At 35.0% G+C, this 18,882-nt stretch overlaps 2 protein-coding genes across 2 annotated transcripts in view; both read left to right on the forward strand.

The window, feature by feature from the left end:
* Window positions 1-4,868, forward strand: part of LOC123253836 (E3 ubiquitin-protein ligase HUWE1-like) — an 88,141-nt gene extending 83,273 nt beyond the window's left edge. Inside the window, exons 76-81 of the mRNA XM_044682954.1 lie at window positions 821-1,108; window positions 1,195-1,300; window positions 1,663-1,780; window positions 2,357-2,538; window positions 4,226-4,416; window positions 4,557-4,868. Of these exons, the coding sequence (XP_044538889.1) occupies window positions 821-1,108; window positions 1,195-1,300; window positions 1,663-1,780; window positions 2,357-2,538; window positions 4,226-4,416; window positions 4,557-4,659 (988 nt within the window). The 3' untranslated portion in view covers window positions 4,660-4,868. The remainder of the gene's footprint in view (window positions 1-820; window positions 1,109-1,194; window positions 1,301-1,662; window positions 1,781-2,356; window positions 2,539-4,225; window positions 4,417-4,556) is intronic.
* A 7,360-nt stretch (window positions 4,869-12,228) lies between these two features.
* LOC123253804 (sex-determining region Y protein-like) lies at window positions 12,229-12,870 on the forward strand. Its single transcript, XM_044682940.1, has one exon. It carries the CDS (start codon window positions 12,229-12,231, stop codon window positions 12,868-12,870), a length of 642 nt encoding a protein of 213 aa, XP_044538875.1.
* The last annotated feature ends 6,012 nt before the right edge of the window (window positions 12,871-18,882 follow it).

Raw genomic sequence — 18,882 nt, forward strand, 5'->3', positions numbered from 1 at the left:
ACCTAAACTGTCTCCCTCCTGTCCCTCCCTCCTCCCAGATTTGGCAAGCAATTCAATCCAGGGTATACAAAAATCCTTCCAAATTGTTCTGGTACAAACAGATCCCTTTCCAAAAATTTTTTAACCCTTTGGGGTACAGACCTAGTATTGCTAATACTGAATCAAAGGGTATGTATTATTTAAAGCCCTTTGGGCAAAATTCCAGATTGTCCTCCAGAATGGTTCAGTTCACAACTTCAGTGCATTAGTATAGAGGTTTGAACGTTTTTATGTGTCTATTGAGAGCTTTGATTTCTTCCTCTGAAAACTGCCTATTTATATTTATTAATTAGGGAATGACTTATATTCTTATAAATTTGTCTTAGTTCTTCATATATTTGAGACCCTTATCAAAGAATTTTGTCATAGAAATTTTTTCCCAGTTTCCCTCCTTTCTAATCTTGGTTGCGTTGGTTTTGTTTATTTTTAATACATTTAAAACTATTCAGAAAATGGTCGTGTGTCCCCTTTAAATAGTTTATATAGCCAGGCTTGGAGAAAGTTCTGGGTTTAAATGTGACCTTGTACATTTCCTAGCTTTGTGACCCTGTATAAGTCACTTAATACCAGTTGTCTGTTACAGGCCTTGGGTAAATCTCTTTAATATCTGAATTTATAGAAAGTCTCCTCTGTAAATAGCTAACAGTTCTATAGTCTTAGGACTTCTTTAACTTAATTAACTTTTAATAGTACTTATTTGAGGACTAGTCCGAAATGGTCCATGGTAAGTGTTGTGTAACTAGTACTTCATATTTTGCTTCCCATCTCCTTTCTATAATAGGTATATAGTATTTGAAGGAGAAGAAGGCCAAGATGCTGGTGGACTCCTTCGAGAATGGTACATGATCATCTCAAGAGAGATGTTTAATCCTATGTATGCCTTGTTCCGGACTTCACCAGGTGACAGGGTCACCTACACCATCAACCCTTCCTCCCATTGTAACCCCAATCATCTTAGTTATTTCAAGTTTGTTGGGCGCATTGTGGCTAAAGCTGTCTATGACAATCGTCTTCTTGAGTGCTACTTCACGAGATCTTTCTATAAACACATCCTGGGCAAGTCAGTCAGGTATGTTCCAATCCACTACAAAAAGTTTTCTCTAATACCAGCCATTTCCTTTTCCACAATTAACAATGGTTTGCACTTACCTTCAGGTACACAGATATGGAGAGTGAAGACTACCACTTTTACCAAGGTCTAGTTTACTTACTGGAAAATGATGTCTCTTCACTTGGATATGATCTTACTTTCAGTACTGAGGTAATGCCGGGTGGGCCTTCTGAATGACTAAAAAAAGAATTTTTATAACACTCAGATAATTCATTTCAATTAAGCCCTTCTGTTTTTTTAAATAGTATTTTTCATCACCTATAGGAATGAGATTTTTTTAAGTCAGTCTAGCTAGTTTTATGTTAGACCTTTAGGATCTAAGAGATAATAATCTAATTGGTTCTTTGTCACAAGGAGAAAGAGCAAAAGATTTTGGAAATGTCTTTTTACCTTGTTTGCAGTTCCTGAGAGCATTTGAAATCATAATGACAAAAAAAATACTTGATTCATGTGATAAAATTATGTTCTGTTTTAATTCTTTTGGTGGGCTGGGGTTGATGGCTTATTTTCAGGTTCAAGAATTTGGAGTCTGTGAGGTTCGGGACCTCAAGCCAAATGGAGCTAATATCCTAGTAACTGAGGAGAACAAAAAGGAATATGTACATTTGGTGTGCCAGATGAGAATGACAGGTATGTGGAGATTGTGATATAATTAGAGGCAACTTGATGTTACACTGGATCTAGAATCAGAAAATCCACTGAGCCACCTCTGACATCTATCATGTATATCCTAGCTACATTATAAACTCTTGAGGCAATTTACTCTCCTTCACTCTGGGTCTCATTTTCTTCCTCTTTGAAATGAAATTGACTTGAGCCTTCTCTTTGTCTTTTTCTAGTAATATTGCAGTTTAGCAAACATGTTTTAAACACACTCTGCTCTGTGGACTAAGAAAATTACAAATTTAGATAAGACAAGAAATCCTGATAGGCTTTGGGAAGATAGGCCAAAAAATGAAAATAATTTTTTGAGATAACATTCTTTTGCACAGAAATCAAATATATGCAAAACATATATAAAGTAGACAAAAGCAAATACAAAGTAATTTATCTAGTACTAATAACTATCAATAAAGTATTATTGAGGTGGGAAAAGAGATAATAAAAGGACCCAAAAAAAGTGTAGTGTCACATATTCAGAATAGCAAGTAAGAGATAGACAGTAGTGATTATTTGAATGGATAGGTAATAAATTCTTTCCTACAGGAGCAATCCGAAAACAATTGGCTGCCTTTTTGGAGGGCTTTTATGAGATTATCCCCAAGCGTCTCATTTCTATCTTTACGGAGCAAGAGCTGGAACTTTTAATCTCAGGACTTCCCACAATAGATATTGATGACCTAAAATCAAACACAGAGTATCACAAGTATCAGTCTAATTCCATCCAGGTAATAGTTGTTGGTTTGTTTTTTTTTTTTAACCCTTGCCTTCTCTCTTATAATTAATACTATGTGTGATCCCAGAACAAAAAAGTGGTACTGGCTAGGCATTGGGGATTAAGTTATTTGCCCAGAGGTCACATAGTCAGGGTCAGGCCAGATTTGAACACAGGACCTCCTGGATCTCAATATATTGAGCTACTTACCTGCCCCCAACCCCTCTTTTTTTTTTTTTTTTAAGCCTACTTTCCACCTTTTTTTTCCAATACAAATTTACCATCCAAAATTTATATACAGTATATTTATTAACTGTACTAGTATAAGACTGCTTGCCAGGGATCTGGAACAGTTGGTCATATTATATATCACAATTCAAGAGGTTTTTTAGAGATTATCTTATCTTTTTCTGGGAATAGAAACTTAGAAGAGCAAAGTGGCAACTGAAAGAATTTACAGTCTCAGAAATAAAGCTATTTTGTACTTCCCTCAGTTTGTTAGCTTAAGCTGACTATATTTCAGTTGATAAAGCCATGCTACTAACAGCCTGAAATAAGTGTTATAATTCCCATTTACATTTTCTGTAGCTTGCATTTGAAAATCTGAACTTGTGTTCTTCTAGTTCTAAACACTTATTCTCTTATTTCCATCCACCCAAATTCAGTCATCCTAAAATAGTGATGGCAAATCTGTAGCAAAGATGGCATGTAGTGTGTTCTCTATGGGCACACATGCCACTTTCCTCCCACCCACTCCCAGAGTTCATTATTAGAAAGGTGGAACTCAGGTGGAACTGCTCCCTTCCCCTTCTCCACTGTATCTGGTGACATTTTTTCACATCACTCACCCCTCTACTCAGCAGCCCAAACGAAGGGCATCAGAGGGGAAAGTGGGCAGAGCTAGCAGGCAACTCCTCTCTCCCACCTTTACTTGCACTAAGAATATTTTTTCCCTTCACCTGCCACTCTACCCAGCAGTCCAATGGAAGTGTTTCCCTCCCTCCCCTCTCTGGGGGTAAGGTGGAAAGCTCATATGGGGCAGAACCAGAGGGAAAGGGAGCAAAGCACTCAGGTCATTCCTCTCCCCATCTCTACACATGCTAAGGATATTCTTCACTTCACCTACCCGGTAGCCCAATGAAAGTTCTTTCTTCCCTCCCCTGTGTATAGCAGGGAAGGATAGCAGATATATCACATGTGATCTCTAAAAGGTTCACCATCACTATCCTAGAAGATATTACTTGGAGAATAGTTCAGGATCAACTGCTTTGTTGAAAACTGAGTGGAGATCCTCCGTTACACAGAGAATCTCATATTTTGCTTATAATCTGACAAGGAAGATTTTAATAACATGAATCATAATGCTTTTAATTTTCTAAAATTTTCAGTAGTTATTTTTTTATCTAAGAGAATTTTGGAACTAATTATCCTAGTAAATTTCTAATCTCTTACAGAGCAAGAATCAAGGATGTATAATCAGAAAGAAGGGGTTATAAACACTAAATTATAAGCATAAGGCTCAAAAATACTGTAGACAAATAATAAAATAATGGAGTTCAAGGTTACCCACTCAAAAGGCAAAGCAGAAACTTAACTGTCAGAATTCCCAGCCTTTTTCCATTTATAGCCACCACTGCCTTCCCATTTCTCTTTCTACCTACATCCTTTAACACTTGGACTTGAATGTGTTTTCCTCCTAGATACAGTGGTTCTGGAGAGCTCTTCGCTCTTTTGATCAGGCAGATCGAGCCAAATTCCTCCAGTTTGTTACAGGCACTTCTAAGGTGCCTCTTCAGGGCTTTGCAGCACTTGAAGGAATGAATGGTATTCAGAAATTCCAGATTCACCGTGATGACAGATCCACAGACCGCTTACCTTCAGCTCATACTTGGTAAGAAACCATAGATGATGGAAGGAATAGGTGGTAGGTGGATGGAAAAAGAAAAGAGTAAAAGAAGATGTGGGAGTTCTATTCAGATACTCAGAATTAATACTCTTTCTCTTCATTTGTGTATCCATCTCCCTTTCTAGTTTTAATCAGCTGGACCTACCTGCTTATGAGAGCTATGAGAAGTTACGCCATATGCTGCTGTTGGCTATACAGGAGTGCTCAGAGGGCTTCGGGCTGGCATAATCATAAAGGCTGTGCAGCACTCCTCCCCACTGTTGCTATTTTTTCTACTCTTAAACTTGGGGAAGGAAAGAAGAAAGGGATGGATTTTACAAAAAAAAAAGGAAAAAAAACACTTTACACACACACTTTGCACACACACTTTGCACACACACTTTTCCCAAAACACAAAAAGACCACAGAAGCGTAACCAATAAATTAATTAAATCAAACTAACTGTGTGTATATCATCACTGCTTTTCAGCCCTTTATTTTCCCATATGTGCCAACCTCTTCAACTCCATGAAAAAAGGAGAATTGAGCTTTTCAATAGGAAAAAAGAAAAATAATGATTTGTAATGTGTAAGAATGTATAAGAGAAGTAGATCTGTGTCTGTAACCCTGAATTCATTTGTGTATATGCAAATAGGTGTTTTGTATACAAAATTTTTCTACTTACAGAATTTAATTCATTCATGGAATATTCATTTTGTGAAAAGAAAAATTAGCTTTAGCAATCTGGAAATGAAGTTTAAAATTGAAGATTACACATTTACTTTTTTTTCCTTTCTCTTCGTCCCCAGGTTTTAATTTGAGATTACTATTTTTTTAACCTTTGTCTTTTTTGATTTTTTTCAACCAAGAGGTAGAAGAAAGATAGCCAGACATTGAATAGAGTCAGAGCTCACTTTACCATTTTTACATACTTAGAGTGTCCTTGGGATAAGAGAATCTTTCATCACTTAGTTTAAAGGATCTAACAATACAGGGCTTGACTCCTCTAAAGGGGAAGAAACCTTATCTTGAAAAAAAATTGAACAATGAACTGGAACCAAATGGATTTGAGTTTTTGGAAGAAGAGCTGGAGACTACAGCTTATTTACTGAAGAGGAGAAGAATGTCTAAATGGTGAAAGAAGAAAAAACTACCAAATTAGGATTATTGAAAAAAGAGTTTTTCATATTTCTTTGCTATGTTGTCATTTATTTATTTAAAATTCTGGGTTTTTTCCTAAAATTAGTTAGAAAATTCTAATTAAATTGATTGCACTGCAATTGCTCCAAATAAAAATATCAGCCTCTTTTTGTCACTGTCACTTCCTCCTAAACTTGTCTTCCAGCCATCTAATTGACATAACTTATACAAATATTCTTCATATTCCATCACTTTTACATATTTTTAAATCTTGCTTGGTGATCTTTGCATCCGTATTAGTGATTTTGGAGTAGCTTGGCGAAGAAAAAAACAAGACTTAAAGATGGTGGTTTAGGGTTCAAATTTGACCTCGGATATTTTTTGGCTATATAACTAGGAAAGTCACTTAATCCCATTCACTTAATACACTTTTCTGCCTTATATCAATTCTCAGAAAGTAGTATATTTTTTTTGTTTTTATACAATACAAATTTTTCATAGGAGTTACCTTTATTTTTGCAACATCCTTCTACAAAATTTTATTTACATTTTTTCTGTGAGCCTTTCAAAATCTGTTCTCCCAAAGCTAAACTTGATACTGTTTTTGGAATAAAGAATCATATTTTTCTCATGTAAGGTTCTGTCCTTTTTGAAAAAACTTCAGAGGAAAATTGATTAAAAAAAAAAAAGATGCTTTAAGCCCTTTATGATTGATATATCTGCATGTTTAAGATCTATTTTTTCTAAATTTATCAGCTATTTTTATTTATGTGGTACATAATATACTCTGATCATAATATCATTCTTGTTATTCTTTTGTTGGCCTTCCCCAAAAAAACTACATATCCTACTTCTGTTCCCTTAATAGGTATAAATTTTGTGCTATGCAATTTATATGTAAAGTTTCTTAACCATACTCATCCCCATTTTGGAGATGAGGAAATTGAGGTAGGCAGAGATTTCAAATGACAAATTTAAGGTACACAGCTAATGTATAAGACTGGATTTGCTCTCAGGTTTTTCTTGATTTCTAGGCCCATCTCCATGAGTCAGAACATAAAAGTATCAGTAATCTGTTATGCCCTACATTTTACCCATTGTTACTTTTTTAAAAAAGGTATACACTTTGAGAAACATAGAGCCTCAGGGCAACTGCATAGTTCAGTGGATTGAGAGCCAGGCCTAGAGATGGGTCCTGATTCAAATCTGGATCCGACACCTATTAGCTTTGTGATTCTGAGTAGGTCATTAACCCCCATTCCCTGGCCCTTACCACTCTTCTGCCTTAGAACCAATTGGTTCTAAGACAAAAGGTATGGGTTATTTTTTTTTAAGAGAGAAAGGGCTAATTTAGATCTCATTTGCCTCAATTTATGGTTAGAGTAGCATTCTAGCATTTTCCTTCTAGTCAAAGATACATTGCCTTTTTTCTAATTCACTTCAATCCTATTTGTGCTCTTACTCTCTACTTGTTCATGAGAATTTCCCCTTTCATTCTTACTTTACTATTTCCTGCCTACAAAATGTAGAGGACTCACTCCATTTTTTTTAAGTTTCATTTGTCTTATGTTCTTACTTTGACACAGAAAAGTTTTATCTTGAGAGTGTAAGAAAAGAGAAAGGAAAAATAGGACTAGAACTGTAAGACTAATGAGTATATTTCTATGGTATTGAATAAAGGCAATTTTATTAGAAGTTATGGCATTTATATGTGAGAATATAATTGTTTTCTAACGAATGCAGACAGTCTTTTTGTTGGAATTATATTTGGAGGGTGTAGTCCCTCTGCTAGGCATCTGTCAAGAAACCATTTCTCAGAAGGGAGAAGAACGTGAAGATAAAAGTTACTACCCTAAAAAGGACATTAAAATGTCTATTCACTCCCTAATACTTATCACAAAAAAAGTTGCTGATGCTCTTTCACATTTTCTATTCCAAGTATTCAGTTAAAAATTAAGAAATAAAAGGTTGGAGTTATTAAAAATGTAACCAATAATGTTTACATCACTTGACAAAACAATTTCTATATTGGAAATTTTTCCCTAGAAATTGAATTTGTTTGGAGTTAACATATATGGAGTTAAATTATATAAATATATACATATATGAAAGCAACAAGGTTCATCACTCCCATTTCCCTTTGACCTCTCATTTTTGAGACTTAGAAGTAGACTTAAGAAAAGGAATATACAATGATGTATAATCCTCATATTAAAGAACTCTATATTTGTTAAAAATACAATATGGTATAAAGAACACTAGTCAAAAATAAGGAGAAAAAGGAAAGACCAAGAAAACTGAGGAAAGAAATAAGGAGCAAGAGGAATTGATTGAGCAAACAGTTTGAAAGGACATCATAAAGGAAGAGGTTAAAGAACACCACTGGGACTGATTCATAAGAAAGTCAATAAGCCTGTATTAATGACATGGTCCTAGTATAGATGGAAAGACACTGATATAGACAGGGAAATTCCCTTCCCCCTTTCTGTCCTTGCGCCTCTGGAGCCAAAGAACTTCTAATAGCTACTATAAGACTATTATCCTTGGGTCATCCTTTAGGTTGAGATTGACAGAGATACACCTCCAGGCCACACCATGATAGCCAATGCCATGAGGATCTCAGGCAGACCCCTAACCCCACCAAATACCTAAGTGCTTATGTCTCTAGAGTCAAGTCCACACATGACATAACTCACTCATGTACTCACTATTGTAAAGAATATAAAAACCCCTGAACCAAGCATTTGGGGAGCAATTCCTTCAGTTGCTGCACTCCGTGCTGCCATGCTGTGTCTTGGGGACCAGGGTTGCTCCACTCATGCTGTCTTGCTGGCCAATAATTCTATATAGTTAATAAATTTCTCTCTTTACTTTTTTTTCTTTTTTTTTTTAAACCCTTACCTTCTGCGTTGGAGTCAATACTATGTATTGGTTCCAAGGCAGAAGAGTGGTAAGGGTAGGCAATGGGGGTCAAGTAACTTGTCCAGGGTCATAGCTGGGAAGTGGCTGAGGCCAAATTTGAACCCAGGACCTCCTGTATCTAGGCCTGGCTCTCAATCTACTGAGCTACCCAGCTGCCCCCTCTCTTTTTTTTACTTTTAAGCTAAGTTTTGGAGTCTTCTCATTTTTGAGAAAAGTATCCTTCCCAAACCCAAGGGGTTCTCTTCCCCCATGTCATTAGAAACTTCAGAGTAAAAGGTACCAGTGAAAGCAGAAATACAATACCTATATTTATGGAGCTTACATTGTAACAGTATATGAGAAAAAATGAGGAAAGAGAGGAAAGTTGAAAGAACCTGGACAATGCAGAAAAATGCTGGAGAGAGAAACCACAAGTAAACAGGATTGGAGTTTTCAAAATTGTTTTTATATTGTTATTGTTTAAATTATACTTATTTCAATCTAGGTGGCACAATGCCAAACCTGGAGTCAGGCAAAATTAGTCTTCCTTATTTAGAGAAAGGCAGTTAATTGTTTGTCTCAGTTTCTCTGTATGCAAAAATAACCTGAGAAAGGAAATGTCAAATGACTCCAGTATCTTTGCCATAAAAAAAAAAAAAAACTCAATGGATTCATGAAGAGTTGGATGCAACAAATGACAACAAAATATATCTCCAAATTCTTTCATTAATTAAAAAGGCTGAGCAATAATTGGGCATGCATTTTTTAATAGAAAACCAACAAATTAAGTGCCAAAATAAAAATTCTGAAATATCAAAGAGGTTCACAAAATTGAGGTGGGGTAGAGATCTAGGCTAGTTTTTTAAATATATAGACATATATACATTACAAGCATATGTATGACATTAACCTTAAATTATATTTAATATATATGTTAATATGAAAAATATTGAGAAGCAAACAAATGTATGTTGATAAAGCTGACAATCTAAATAAAATAAAATATTTACAAAAATATAAATTGCCAAGATTAACAAAATAGAAACTAAAATATTTAACTAACCCTTTATTGTAACAATACATAAATTAACTTTTGGAGAAAAAATAAGATCACATGGATTTGCAAATGAATTCTGACATTTAAAAGAAAAATTGCAAGAAAAACTTGGTACAGAAATTATCTTCATGAATTCCTTCTATAATGCAAATATAGTGTTGAACCCTAAGCCAGGGAAAGTCAAAACAAAAAAATGCATACAATTTCATTAATAAACACTAATGCAACAAAATTAAATAATTTGTTAGCAAGATCACACACTATAACCAGGAATACAGGGTATATTCAATATTAGGAAAACACATAATTGATATTAAGAGTAAAATCAACAAAATCATATTCTCAGTATATACAGAAAGAACTTGACACAATATCCATTCATTTAGAAAAAGAAAAAATTTGACCCATTTCATTATTCTAGAAATTAAATCACAATAAGATAAGTGACATTTATAAAGAAACTACTACTACCCACATTAATTTATTTACCAGTGTTAGGCCAATCAAACTACCAAAGAATGCTTCATAGATCAAAAAAAATTTTAATAAAAAGAAAAACTAAAGAAGAGGAAGGAGTTAGAGGTCTAGGAATACTAAATTTCCAAACTATGATAGAAAATTGTAATCATAAAAAACATCTTAATTGGGCTGGGTTGTTTATTGGTCCACTTCTGCTGTTCTTTCCTTTCTTTTCAGACCTTACATCTTTTAGAAATACTAAGAAAAGTTTTTGAGAATTATTCTAATTTGAAACTTTTTAAATAAATTTTTATACATTTATAAAACATATATAAATAAATTTATAATTTACTTTTAACTTTTTATAAATTTTTGCCAATTCCAACATAATATTCTTCTTCCCTGTCAACTCTTTCAATCCAGAAAATTTCAAATATCCCTTTCTACTCTCATTTTAATTTCTTCCTGATTACTTACTATAAATATATTCATTTCACTACCACTTGATTCATCCATCCCTACTATCTTTTTTCTTTTGTGGCTAAACTCTTTCCTCTGGTTAGCTTTTTGGTTCTCTGCAGTTTCACTTTGAACTTCATTTCTAAACTTAAATTGTTCTTTCCAAAACTACCAATAATCTGTCAATAACAAATATAATGGTCTTTTCTCAATTCTCATCATTCTTGAGGTTATCTTTAGTATTTTCTTCTCTCTTGAATTTGGTGATTTTACTTTCTACAAACTTTGTAACCCTCCTCAGTCCCCTCACTATTTCACTTGATCTCAATTGATCTTATGCTTATTAATAAATTATTACCTCTATTTATGAGTCTCAGATCCACTTATCTAGCTACATATCTCCTATCTCAAAACTCCAACGTTCCATTTTTAGACAAGTGCTTTTTCCTCTCTATACATTTCCCTTTAAAACCTTTCTAACTTCCTTATTGCTGCAAGGGGGTTACCTAAAGAATTGCTTAAAATTGTTTAAGAATCAATGGGGTTAAGGGAGGGAGCAATGGGGTAGCTCAATGGATGGAGAGCCAGGCCTAGAGACGGGAGGTCCTAGGTTCAAATCTGACCTCAGACACTTCCCAGCTATGTGACCCTGGACAAGTCAATTGACCCCCATTGCCCACCCTTACCACTCTAAATACACAGTATTGACTCCAAGAGGAAAGGTAAGGGTTTAAAAAAAAAAATCTGTTTGGGGTGGGCTGGGAGGATGAATGCATGACACACATTTAGCTTAAATCTTTTTTACCCTTTTCTCCATTACTTTCAAAAACCTAAACAATCAGCAAAATAATGTTATCTTGATTTATGCTGCTTACAGATTTCAGATTTCTTTCACCTTCCATGGTCAATTAGTATTTTTTTTTCCACATCCACAACATCCTTCTTATATGCCCCCTTTTCTGATACTTGGAACATGTTGATTTCAACTATCCTCACCTCAGACCTAGATTATTATAATGTTAAATTGGTGTCTTGGTCTCAAGTTTTTCAACTTCAAAATCCATCTTCAGGTGTAAATAACTTATTCAATCAACTATAGTGGCATAGTGGCCTGGTGTTCTATTTACTGGGCTGGACATAGGAAAATTTAAACCTGATCTTTGATACTACTTCTTTGACCTTGAAATCACTTAAGCCTCTGCTTCACTTTCATAATGTAAAATGCAAGTAATGCAAGCCTATGTCTTAAGGATGCTGTAAAGATCAAAGGAGCTACTTTTAAAAATTTCACAGTTCCAGGCATAGTTCTGGGCATAGAATAATAGGTGCTTAATAAATAAAAGTGAAAGATTAAAGAAACAAACAAATAAATAAATCTGAAGATTTTGGCCCACAAAATGAAACCAAAACTTTTTATTTTATTTTATTGAAGGAATAAATTAAGTTTAGGTTTCAAAACATGCAACTATTGAAGAAAATTTAAGGTTATGTATTATTGTTTTTTATATTTGTAGGAAATAATTGCTAATAAAATTAAAAACTAACTAATATCTTACCTAGTTATTTGAAAAGTTCAAATTTAAGTTTGTTCTAAGTGATAAATAAAATAAGGTATTAACCAATGGTGGAGAGAGGGGTATATAATTGGTTGGGTTTTTTAGGGGGTGGGGTTAAGTTCATTAAATTTAGTATTTCCTGGATGTGGGAAAACAAAAAGAATAGTAAGGGCTTCTTTGATTTTTCGTTGTTTGTTTCCTGTTTTTGGTGACACTAAGAGGAATATATAATTGTAAACCTTGACTATGTATAATTTGTTGGAAATAAAAAGCCCTTTTGTGGAAGGGAATTTGAGGGTCAGTGACATAGTGAAAAATAACTGGGACAGTAGATCGGGCAGTACAAGTCGGGTGAAGCGGCCTATGAATGCTTTCATGGTGTGGTCAAGGAGTCAGCGGCGCAAAGTGGCTCTGGAGAACCCAAAAATGCACAATTCGGAAATCAGTAAGCTATTAGGAGTGTCTTGGAAACTGCTGACGGACAGCGAAAAGCAACCATACTTTGATGAGGCCAAGCGTTTACGCGCCAAACACAAAGAGGAGTATCCAGATTATAAATATCAACCTCGTCGGAAGACAAAATCCTTTCTGAATAACAGGCAAAGGTGTTATCCAAAGGACCGCTGTACAAATGGGACAAGTTCGCTGACACACGAGCAAGACACACAAAAAGATCTCTACTTCTTAACTACCCCTCAGAGTTATGAAAGTAACGCTTTGATCTCAGAAATTTCCACCTTCAACTATGCACAACAACCCTGCACCATGTACTTGGGTAACTGGATTAATATGAGAAACCTTCCACCGGAACAAGAAAATCCAGAAATGTGGCCCCTGCAAAATTCCGGGACTGTGGTAAATAATACTGAACCTCTAATTTACATATGAATCTCATTAATTCTCAGTGAGAATTTCCCGCCTGGAAAACCCAGAAAACCTTTAAGATGTGACTCTTGCTTGGATTAAAACATTTTATACTTTTCACAATCATTTTATAAATGAACTCAGAAGCAAACTGACCACTCTAATGTTTAATTAATATTTGCTAAGTGTCTCCTTCTTATTCTTATCCCCATAAATGTATCTTTTTTCTTTTAAAATATACATAATGCAAATAAATGCTTTTTACAAAAAAAAAAGTTACTTACAAACTTTATTTCTCATCTTCTCTGTGATTTTATTCATTTAGTGTACAAAGCACTAAGTGCACCACCCTTATAAGGGGCTAATCCTCTCAAACACAAAATCAGAATGCAATTTATTTGTAAAATTAGTAAGGCACTTAAAGATTGATTAACCTTTGTACAAAATTTTTTATTAAAGATGGAAATCTCCCAAAGCCACCCTCTTTACAAAATAAAATAATATCATTAATTTAACATTATTCCATATATTCCATGAAATATTTTATTATCTAAGAACAAAACTAAACTTGCCATAATCAAAGTTTAAAACTATCAGGAGATTATAGGACAAAAATTAGAATAAGTGGTTTTGTTTTTTAACTTCAATTAAACATGTTTTCTTCTACTACTTCTTGAAATGATATCTGATTGAATTTTATTTTATTTTTATTATTTTAATTTTTTTTAAAACCCTTACCTTCTATCTTAGAATCAATACTGTGTATTGGCTCCTAGGTGGAAGAGTGATAAGGGTGGGCAATGGGGGTCAAGTGACTTGCCCAGGGTCACACAACTGGGAAGAGTCTGAGGCCAGATTTGAACCTAGGACCTCCCCTCTCTAGGCCTGGCTCTCAATCCACTGAGCTACCCAGCTGCCCCCATTTTTCTTTATTATTTTATTTTTTATTTTTTCTTCTATCCTGTTGACATGGATGTCAACATTCCTTAGCCATCAACTTCAAGTTCTAAGATCACAGTAGTTACCCCAATCTATCACACAAGACCTAAACTCAAAAATTATCAACCTCAAGCCGAAACCAAAAGTTTTTTTAAGTAAACTTTTTTTTAGGTACACTTCTATTTAGCAAGTCAAAAAACCCAAATCCAACAAAACCAACTATTGACTATCTGTATCTGATTCTGCATGCAATATTCCATATAAAAAATGTCACTTCTAAAATGAACAGAAAAAAGATCTTTTTTCGCTCAAATTTGATCAACATAGTCAAAATGTCCAATTTTTTTTATTATTCAAAATGACACATTATAAAAAAATTGCTGTTCCTTTTGTCATTGTCATTGTATTCCTTCCAAAAATTCTCCACAGCCTTAATGTTCATTACATCATGGTATTATAATATTTCATTATTCCAGGTAACATAAATAATTTATTATACATTTGACAGAAACTTTGTAAAGTTTCCAATTCTTTACGGCCACAAAAACTGCTACTCTGGAGGTCACTGATGACACAAAAAATACAAAGCTGACCCCTTTATTTGCCTTTTTTTTCACCTTTAAAGTAAGAATAATAAAAGCACTTACCTCACAGATTTTGAAGCTCAAACGGCTTAGGGTTACTTTTAATATTATGTCTCACTTTTCATAACCCCTAAGAATTTTCAGTGGCAAAAATACTGAATTTTACCATTTCCTTCTCCAATGAAGTAGGCAAACATGTTCAATAACTTGCCATGGGTTATACAGCTAATGAGTCTCTGAATCCAAATTTGAACTCACGTCTTCCTGACTCTAGGCCCAGAATTCTATTTGCTAAGATACCTGTCTGCCTCCTGGCAGATAGTAGGCACTATATAAATGTTTATTTCCCTTCTCTCTAAATATTTTTGTGTCTTGATAGGCACTTTTACATAAGAAGTGTTTTGTAAATGAATTCTCATGAGGTTTTAAATTATTACTATTAGTATATGTAGCTTTTTAATTTTATTATTTTTCTCTTTTTTGTTCCATTTCTAATGAGAAATATCTTTACTAGTGATAATTGAATAGCATTTCTCTTCATTGTTCTTAATAATGTATTCCATTAAGGTACTGTATTTCTTCAACCCTACTTTTATTCTGTCAATCATGATTTTTAAATTCTATGACAAAATTTACCTTCTGTTAAGATAAAGAGCAGTAGTGCCTTACAACCTTGAGATGGATTATAACCTCCAGACTCCTACTCCCACTGAAGGAGAAAATCCCAGGTCATTTATCCCTCCCTATTCCACATAAATTAAACCTTGAAACACAAATAAACATCTGCTAACTGAAGGTCAAAAAGGGCTGTTTATGTGAGGTATAATTGTATCTTTTAAACCTGGGAAACATGCAGTTTCAATCCCTATCCTAAAAACTACACAGTGGATTATATACCCTAAACATTATCAATTGAAATGAGATTTAACAATTGATTTATGTTATTTCGCAATAGTCATTATCTAAAAATGTAAGAAAGCAATTTAATTACCTATATAAAAATATAAATATAGATTTTGATAACTTTCTAATGAAAGGTGAAATTTTCTGAGACTCCTGTAGCTGTTTCATGTTAAACAAAATATGTAGAATAACCAACAATTATCTATAATATATTCTAAATTATGAAGAAAGTTAACAAGTAATGATTTGCTATCTTTGTCTACTTGCACAGGGAATAATGATGTGAAAAATAGCAACATCTGTAACATTGTTGTTGATGTGGAATCTAGAAGCCCCCAACTTGTAGCCTAGAAAGATTTGATGAATTCCAATTTATTTAGCTTGAAGGTGAAGGCCCTGGGTTTGACCATGTGAGTGATGGTTCTTCCCTGAGGGAAAAACCAACTTCACTTGTCTCAGAATAAGAAATTATTTTGAGCTTGAGTGGGGATGATGATTCCCATTGTTGTGGGGTACAGCCAGTGTTGTGGGGTATAATGGTGAACCTCTGGGTTCCAGAAGGATACCTTTTGCAAGAATGCAAGACTCCGAAACTTAGCATAAAGATAAAAAGAGAAATTTATTAATTTGGAAAGTAATGTTGAGAATGGCTATGAGGATAGCAAGGTGGAACAGCAAGATGGGGAGTTGCTCCTTGGGAGGACAGCATGGATGGAAATGTTGTCCCCCACCGAGGGCATCAATTCTGGGGATTTTATATTCTTTACAACAGTGGAGACATGACTAGTGTGGTACACTCAGGCATTCGGTGGGGGACTGGGTCATCTGACTGGGTCTGCCTGCAGACATAGCGGGTGACCCTCATAGTTCAGAGGACAGATGGATGTCTCAGATACAACCTGATGATATTAAGGAGGTGTATCTCTCTGTCCATCTAAAGGATAATCCAAGGAGGATAATCCTCTCAGGGTCTTATAGGAATTATCAGATGTTTTGGGTTAGGAGTCACAAGAATGTAAGGGAACAAAGGAATTTTCCTGCTTATAGATGGCCTGAAACACTTCTCTAGTTTTGGGGGTTCAATGCCCATGCCACCATCAGGGCCATATCCAAGCTGAGCTTGCGTCCAGCAGCCTCTTTCAGTATATCACACCCTCTTTTTGAGGGTCTAACTCTGGACCTTCAGTTTATAAGAATGACTCACTGCCTACTGTTCTAAAGAGTCATGTCCTGGGAGAAGGCTTCTCAACAAGGTCAAACACTCAACAAGGTCAAACCCAGGACCTTCACCTTCAAGCTAAGTAAACTGGGGTTCATCGACTCTTTCTAGGCTACAAATTTGAGGGCTTCTAGATTCCACATTGACACTGTGATATAGCAATTAAATTCCCTGGTATTTTATTGCTCTTGTAGAATAAAGAGCAAGCAAGAGAAATAATTTATCTGTTAAAAGCTAAAAAGAACAATGAGTTAAAAGGATTTTGAAATATAAATTTTAATAGGCGGAAATAAATAATAATTATGAACTGATTACAGACAAATCTGATATGGTAACAAAGTTTAAACAATCACATTGTTTTATTTCATATAGAAAAAACAGGATCTGCCATAATTGGCATGCCCTTGTCGTTGTGATTCAGTATCATTATTTGATCTCTCTTGTCCCCTATTAAAACTGCAGTCCATTACAAAGGTGAAGATCACCTGCAGGTAACACTTGATGTTTGGATTGGAGTAGTCAGTTCTTGGGAGCCAAATATTTTGTCTGAAACAAACTAGCACCCCAAAAGTTAGCATTTAAGTTCCAGTTGCTTATTACATTATGGGTGTGGACTCATCCTTGCTATAGGGATCTGAACTGGCCTATAGTCCCCTCCCTACTCAGCATACTACAAGTGAGTCCCAAAATCAAGGTAAAATCATCAGTTTAAAATTTTAAAAATCACAATGAACTATTCTCCCTTCCCAAGTACACACCTTTTCAATCTTTTTTACTCCTTACCTTCCCCAATAAACTTTACTGGACTTGCTGATTGTAAATTGAGACAATCAATTTCTTTGCTTAATGCATTTTTAACTAGTTTTCCCCCATAACTTGTAATGTTTTTCATATCTAATTTCTGGCTGCCCTGAATTCCTTAAAGTATTCACTAAATCCAATCTTCGAATTCTAATTCTTTTAGGACAGTTAGGGATAGAGTGCTGTGCCTGAATCAGGAAGAAGTGAAGTCAAATTGGTCTGGGCCACTGGCAATTGGACTTAGAATGTTTGGATTAAGTTGTTATGCTTTGATGATCTTAAAAAGGCTGAGTTTTATTATACTGTAAATAACAAAATAGGTTTATTTTGTAACAGGGATCTTCCTGGGGGGGTGGAGCTAGGAGGAATAAGAAATATTTGCTGATTTGAAAAACCTATTTAAAATTGTAAGTTAATATGTATTCCCAAAATATTAAATAATGTCGACGTGGAATCTAGAAGCTCCCAAACTTGTAGCCTAGAAAGATTTGATAACCCCCAGTTTACTTAGCTTTAAAGGTAAAAGCCCCGGCTTTGTCCTTGTCACAAGAGAGTTCCTCCCTGGAACAGTCCAACTTCTCTAGTCTTAGACCAACAAAAGACCTTATTTTGAGATTGAGTGGGGATGATCATTACTCTTCTTGTCTCCAGAATATCACACCCTCCTTCCAAGAATTGAAGTCAGAACCTTAGGTTGAGACTGAAGCGTTGCCTTACTGCGCTAAAGTCACTCGACTTGAGTTTAACCTAGATGGGAATGATCATCCCCACTCAATCTCAAAATAAGGTCTTTTGTTAGTCTGAGACTAGAGAAGTTGGACTCTTCCTCAGGGAGGAACTCTCTTGTGACAAGGGCAAAGCCGGGGCTTTCAAACCTTTAAGCTAAGTAAACTGGGGGTCATTAAATCTTTCTAGGCTACAAGTTTTGGGACTTCTAGATTCCACGTCGACAATAGCAATTGTTTTTCTTTGCATTACACAGTAATTTTGTTCAGTTACAGACAGAATTTTTTTTTGCATAATTAATATCTTGTTTTCAGGAAGCATGTGCTTTTAAAAAATCTATAGTTTCTGCTTAGAATCAATACCGTGTATTAGTTACAAGGCAGAAGAGCTGTAAGGACCAGGCATTCGGAGGTTCTATAACTTACTTCGGGTGACACAGGTAGAAAATGTCTGAACCAGTTCTTCGCATTTCTAAGTTTGGGTTTCTATCAAATGTGTGGCATAGCTACCCCCAGCATATACTTTTTTTTTTTTTTTTAACCCTTGTACTTCGGTGTATTATCTCATAGGTGGAAGATTGGTAAGGGTGGGCAATGGGGGTCAAGTGACTTGCCCAGGGTCACACAGCTGGGAAGTGGCTGAGGCCAGGTTTGAACCTAGGACCTCCCGTCTCTAGGCCTGGCTCTCACTCCACTGAGCTACCCAGCTGCCCCCCAGCATATACTTTTAATTGCTATTAGGAACGTTGTTGTCACCGTAGGCAAGTTACTTAGCACTATTTGCCAAGCCTTTGCCCCTCTTCTCAAGACTTGTTACACAAAGTAAAAATAATTTTTAATGTAGAAGAGTGGATAGAAAGGTACT

The sequence above is a fragment of the Gracilinanus agilis genome, chromosome X (assembly GCF_016433145.1).
Source record: "Gracilinanus agilis isolate LMUSP501 chromosome X, AgileGrace, whole genome shotgun sequence".
NCBI classification, from domain to species: Eukaryota; Metazoa; Chordata; class Mammalia; order Didelphimorphia; family Didelphidae; genus Gracilinanus; species Gracilinanus agilis.

Bases quoted from the DNA above. Each gene is read 5' to 3' on its own strand.
- LOC123253804 (XM_044682940.1), top strand. From the start codon at position 12,229: ATGTATAATTTGTTGGAAATAAAAAGCCCTTTTGTGGAAGGGAATTTG.